The sequence below is a fragment of the Ruditapes philippinarum genome, unplaced genomic scaffold (genome assembly GCF_026571515.1).
Source record: "Ruditapes philippinarum isolate M1 unplaced genomic scaffold, ASM2657151v2 ctg113_1_1_1_1, whole genome shotgun sequence".
NCBI lineage: Eukaryota > Metazoa > Mollusca > Bivalvia > Venerida > Veneridae > Ruditapes > Ruditapes philippinarum.
In genome coordinates this window covers 259,335-265,334 of record NW_026857305.1, presented here as the reverse complement: position 1 = coordinate 265,334, position 6,000 = coordinate 259,335, and the positions used below count along the sequence as shown (strand labels likewise).

The window sequence follows — 6,000 nt, the reverse complement described above, 5'->3', positions numbered from 1 at the left end:
ATGCGTAGAAAATATTTTCTTTCAATTAATATATCTGTTTCTTTTTCGCATTTTCTTTGGAAGTCAAAATGCTAGATCTACATGTACAGTACTTGGTTTACATTTGCAACTTTTATGACAAATAATTTCAAATAATCTGAGCGCTCACTTTCTGCAGGTGATAATCACCTTACATGTTATAAACCCATTATTTAAACGTTATAAAACTCATGTTTGTCCCTAATCTATCTAAAATTTATTCGTTTCTGAAGCTTAAAATGTTCCTTTAAAATTATGGTCAAAAACTGAAGAATAAGTTTTATGTGTGTGGAAAAATGACATACTGGTCAGCAAAGCCTCTAAATAATGTTGCGGGAAAGAAAGAAATTTAACAATTATGTCGATATGATGGTGCCAGTCTTTTTATATCAAGTTTAATTAATTATAATATGAAATATAGATTTCATTAGAATCATTGAGAAATAGGAGCATGCATGGTCGGATATATATATATACATGTGCACCCATTCAACATGAAAATTGCTTCCCACTAGGCCTAACTTTTAGTTCTGTTTAAGGCGGCATACAAAATTTTATATTCTTAAGTGCATGTACTTGGATTATCAATCAAAAGATTAAAAACAACCCGCTTGTAAATAAGTTTGAAATTCGCGCTGTTTTAATATTAGATTTTAACCAATAGGATTTATGCTTACTTAACTTCCGTTTGCAACCAAAACACCCCGCCCACACCACGTTGTGCAACAGAACAGAAATTTCTCTTCGGGATTCCAAAGAACCATGAAAGATGTCGCGTAAAAGTGAAATGGATCGCACGGACCGAACACCTTAATGTGTTAAAAATTGAATTAAATATACGGGGATAATGATTGAATTAAAAATTACATTAAAATCTTACGGAGAATAGGATATTTACAACACGTGTTGGAACTAAACAAAGAAAGGTCATATCAACAAAAACATCGCTCGCTCGAAGGGCGTGACCTGATAGTTTTAAGGTTTAGATTTTGTTTCAAATGTGTTTTTTGTAATTATGAATTTAACAGAAAGTGAATCGGTGGATATGGAGGTAAACCTAGCCGCAGAATGCTTGGTTGCCATGTCCAAATCGTTTGCTACCGAAATTAGGTCAACAGCTGATCGGACAATGGCGGAAAACGTAACTAAGACCAACGTAGATTCGACATTCGCACTAGCCAGGATATTAACAGATTTAAAGAGAGAAAAACAGGAAAATATTCCTGATGACCATAGTGACTATCCTGCAGTGGATTTACGGACTGACACTAATAATGTGGATGTTAGATTACCAAAATCAAAAACTGTAAATAAGTCGCGAAAACAGAAGACGAAAACCACGCCCACTTTTGAGTGCGTGAGAGTACAAAGATTTGACGAAGATTTAATTGATGCTCATGGAAAGAAAATGCATAAGTGCCATTACAAGGGATGTCATAAAGTGTATGGGAAGAGTTCTCATTTGAAAGCTCACTTAAGAACTCATACAGGTAATTTGATAAGTCAATGAATATATTTGTTATAAAATGACTAATTGGGCTACTTACTTATTTTCTACTGTAGATTGTCACCTGAATATAAAAAATGAAAGTTTGTTATATTTGATTTTCTTGCCCATAGTGAAACTAAAAAGTAAAGTAAAAGAGCAAAATGGAAAGCATGGTAATGTTGGACAGGTACCTTTCTGTGTTCTGTCAAAGTTTTGTACTCAACTATACTGTAGATTGACAGATTTGCATTTTGTTTGTAAAAGAAAATGCAATTTTGGACTGAAAACTGCTAGGATACCAGTACAGTGTACACAGTGAACATTACATAGATTTATTAATCTTTACTTTCTGAATTTTAACTTAAACACTCATACAATATTTATTTTTTTATAACCCTGAGGCTGATGAAGACTCTAAACGTCGGTTATCATCATTTAATAAACCTTAAAATTTATCCTGTGTTGATTGTTTGTTCCACTTGTATCATTTTTCTTTCTATATTTTGCAGGTGAACGCCCATTTCCATGTCCTTGGCCTTCATGTGGAAAACGTTTTGCGAGATCTGATGAGTTGGCACGACATATAAGAACTCACACTGGTATGTAGTTTAAAGATCACTTGATGTCATTAATGTCTCTAGACTAAAGACTTGTGGCCATATAAGTGTTAACTTTTATCTTTCCTCATAAATTATATATATATTTTTATATGCCCATTTGAAAAAACAGGTCATATTTTAGTTTCCCCCCTGGCGGACGGACGGACAGACTTAGTAGCAACCAATTTTTGTCCGCTTGGAGCATATATATCTCCGACACATATTGAGGAATTTTAATGAAACTTCATAGAAATGTTCACCACTATGAGAAGCTGTGTCGCTACCAAAGTCAAGGTCACATAGAGAAGTCAAAGTTTGTGTACAGTGACCATCTAGTCATCATTTATTGATGGATTGTAACATAAATTGTAACTATCATGACTAAAAGTGTGACACATGTAATTTAGGTTAATATTTGCAATGTCAAGGTCACTAGAGATGGTAAAATATCCAGATTTTGTTTGGATATAGCCCAGAGCATATTTCTTATATGCATATCTATAATGCCAAATGTCCCATATTCTCTTGTTTCTTATTCATATCTTACATTCTGATGCTTGTTTATTAACGTCACACTTAAAACAAATTCAACTTATTGTAAAACATATTCAACTTATTCTTATATTCATATTATTAAATCACCTTTTTGGTGACTTAATTTTCTCTGTTTTAAATACATGATTCAGTGCATTATGCAAAACATAATCATCATTTTAGAATAACTTATATTGTGAAGCTACTATAGTGTAAATGTTTAAGTTTACAAATACTTAAGTATTATGCAGCACAGCACATAAAATACAAAATATTTGTGTTCCCTCTAGTTCACATGACTTCATGTCTTGTGTATTTCTTGTAACTCGGTAATGAAGTAACTATCTTATTTTCTAATGTTTGGTTAACCTGTTTAGAATATCATTAAACAGCAGTAAAGGCCCATTATGCACAATCAGTGTTTTTATTTTTGTCTTCAAAGCATTTTCATTTGATGTATTTCTATAGTTTTTAAAAAAATACTTTATGGCCAATTACCTAATGCATTTTTTTCTCCTATTGCCTTTTGGCAATTATTGATTTAGTATTTTGTATGGCAGTAAAAATGCTTGTTTGTTTACATTTTGCAACTTTTACGATGCATTATCTCACATTAAGCGCTACTTTCTTCAGGTGACAAGCTTCAAATGTGCTCTAAATAAAACCATTATTTAAATGTTATATAATTCATGTATGCCCTTTCTAAAGAAGTAAAATCTTTGTTTCTCTGGCATAATGAGCATTTAAATGATGCATAATAGTTACATGTATGTATTAAATAAAAACTAAAATGATAAATGTATTTATTTTCCACTACAAATGTAGTATGTATTTTGATAAAATGATTTTATTTCTTTATTTATAATTTTTTCAGGTGAGAAAAAATTTCAGTGCCCTCTCTGTGATAAAAGATTTATGCGGAGCGATCATCTAAACAAGCACGCCAGACGTCATCCAGAATTTCGACCGGACATGTTAAAACGCGGACGTCACGGATCCGGTAATAGCTCTCCAGGATTTGGAGACAACAAGTTTTGGACACCGATTGAGGCAGAACGCGAGAGGCATGGTTCAGGGAATAGCATGTTGAGTCTAGGTAGTACGGGAACAAGATCTGTGACCCCACAGTTTGAACTGGGTAGTGATGGTGTATCCAATCAATCAAGTCCCACAACATCACCGTAATGTTGCAAATCTATATGTGCAAGAGACTTTTATAAGCCAAGAGAATGCCTATCTTTCATTATCAAAATATGACAAAGTACATTTTTATTTGAAAATAGTAAAATATAACTTTACATTGCATGTCTGATGAGCAACTAAGAAAGGCAACTCTTCTGTTACCTTAGGAAGTAACTACAGAGTTGCTGCCCCTTAGTAGTCAGTTGACAGCTGCACTATCTGAAACATTGTAACAAATTAATTATGTAAAGCTCAGATTTCAGCACTTCACAGCTAACTTATGTTATACACACTCAGCTATTGATATGATGATAAATTACCATTTATACCATATCATCATTCATTACCTGAAACTTACAATAGCATATAATTGTCTACTATGTCTACATGGAACAATTACCATATACATGTAGATATAAATCAAGTCACTCTAAAGATAGGAGATAATAATATGTAAATTTTTCTGTTCAATGTCTCCCATTCTTTCTTTCAAAATAAACTAAGGTCTTTATCCAGCAGGGTAGCTGGAAAGTTGCCATATTGACCTGCATGTCTTGTTTTGACTTGTAACCCAACCCCACAAAAGTAAACAAAACATTGAAATAATGAGATTTTTATATACATATATAAGGGATATGATTACGTATATTTTCATTGAAGATTTTGTTATAAATTGTTTTAAGGTTTATTTCATTATAACAGGGTGTTTAAAATTGATTTTGTTTTATATTGTTAATTTATTATACACCATAAAATATTTGATTAGGTAATGGCATTTGATGTGGTAAAACATGAAAGTTTATCAGGATCCATATTTAATTCTCCTATGAAAGAATATATGTAAATGAAGGTCTTTTGAGTTGATGAAATATTCAGTTAAATTTCGTCTGTTCAGAATATAAGTCATGTCAATTGTCTATCACATAAAATACTTTAGACAAAGCTCAATAGGCAATTATTTTTTTAAAAACGATCTGATCAAGTTGGTATGTTTTTTTTTAAGAAAAAAACCAACTTTATATGTAAATGATATACATTTTCAAACATTTAAAAACAACATCAACAACTGAAACATTTCAGATACAAAAATGTTTGTTCAGTGATATGTTTTTCCAAGAGATTTTTCATTTTCACTTAGCAAATATGGCTTCCTAGCCATGGTTCTTATCTGTTCCTTGTTTTATCAGCAACTGTAATCTTCTCGAAATATATTTGACTTTTGATGTCAGAAGCCCATTAGAGACTTAACCTATTGGTAAAATGTTTGTATAATACTTGATGTTTATAGATACATAATATTACTGTATGGGATTGTTTCATATTTTAATCTTGTTTGTGTTTTTGTTTTATTTGTCTGAGTAATCCCATTTGAATATAATCCTATTAATACTTGATGATCTCTGAGGGTTGTAGATAATCATTATTTTCTCTATGGTAATTTAATTTGATATTGAATGTTATCATTTATATATATCGTTATCATCATCAGTTATCATCACTGGTTGTCATCATCATTAAACTTATCATCATTATCATCATTGCATTGTTTTTCTCATGACCATTTGAATCATCCTATTCACAATTATTGATATTAATTTTTACTATCATTTGTTTATAGCATGTTTTATCATTTTTAGCTCACCTGTCACAAAGTGACAGGGTGAGCTTTTGTGATCGCTTTTCGTCCGGCGTCCGTCCGTCCGTCCGTCCGTCGTCCGTCCGTCGTCCGTCCGTAAACTTTTGCTTTAAATGACATCTCCTCATAAACCACTGAGCCAATTTCATCCAAACTTCACAGGAATGTTCCTTTGGTGGTCACCTTTAAAAATTGTTCAAAGAATTTAATTCCATGCAGAACTCTGGTTGCCATGGCAACCGAAAGAAAAATCTTTAAATATCTTCTTTTAAACAACCCTAAGAGCTAGAGCTTAGATATTTGGCATGAAACATCTTCTAGTGAGTGTCTACCAAGTTTGTTCAAATAAAAGCCCTGGGGTCAAAATTGGCCCCGCCCCAGGGGGTCATTGATTTTCCCCTATATGCATATAGTAAAAACTTAAAAAAAATCTTCTTTGAAAGAACCCAAAGAGCTAGAGCTAAGATATTTGGCATGAAACATCTTCTAGTGAGTGTCTACCAAGTTTGTTCAAATAAAAGCCCTGGGGTCAAAATTGGCCC

General features: G+C 32.4%; 1 protein-coding gene across 1 annotated transcript; it reads left to right on the top strand.

Moving 5' to 3' along the window:
* The first annotated feature begins 699 nt into the window (after positions 1 to 699).
* Positions 700 to 4,809, top strand: LOC132749341 (Krueppel-like factor 9). Its single transcript, XM_060739076.1, has 3 exons — positions 700 to 1,508; positions 2,017 to 2,106; positions 3,515 to 4,809. Exons 1-3 carry the CDS (start codon positions 1,034 to 1,036, stop codon positions 3,823 to 3,825), a joined length of 876 nt encoding a protein of 291 aa, XP_060595059.1. The 5' UTR covers positions 700 to 1,033; the 3' UTR covers positions 3,826 to 4,809.
* The last annotated feature ends 1,191 nt before the right edge of the window (positions 4,810 to 6,000 follow it).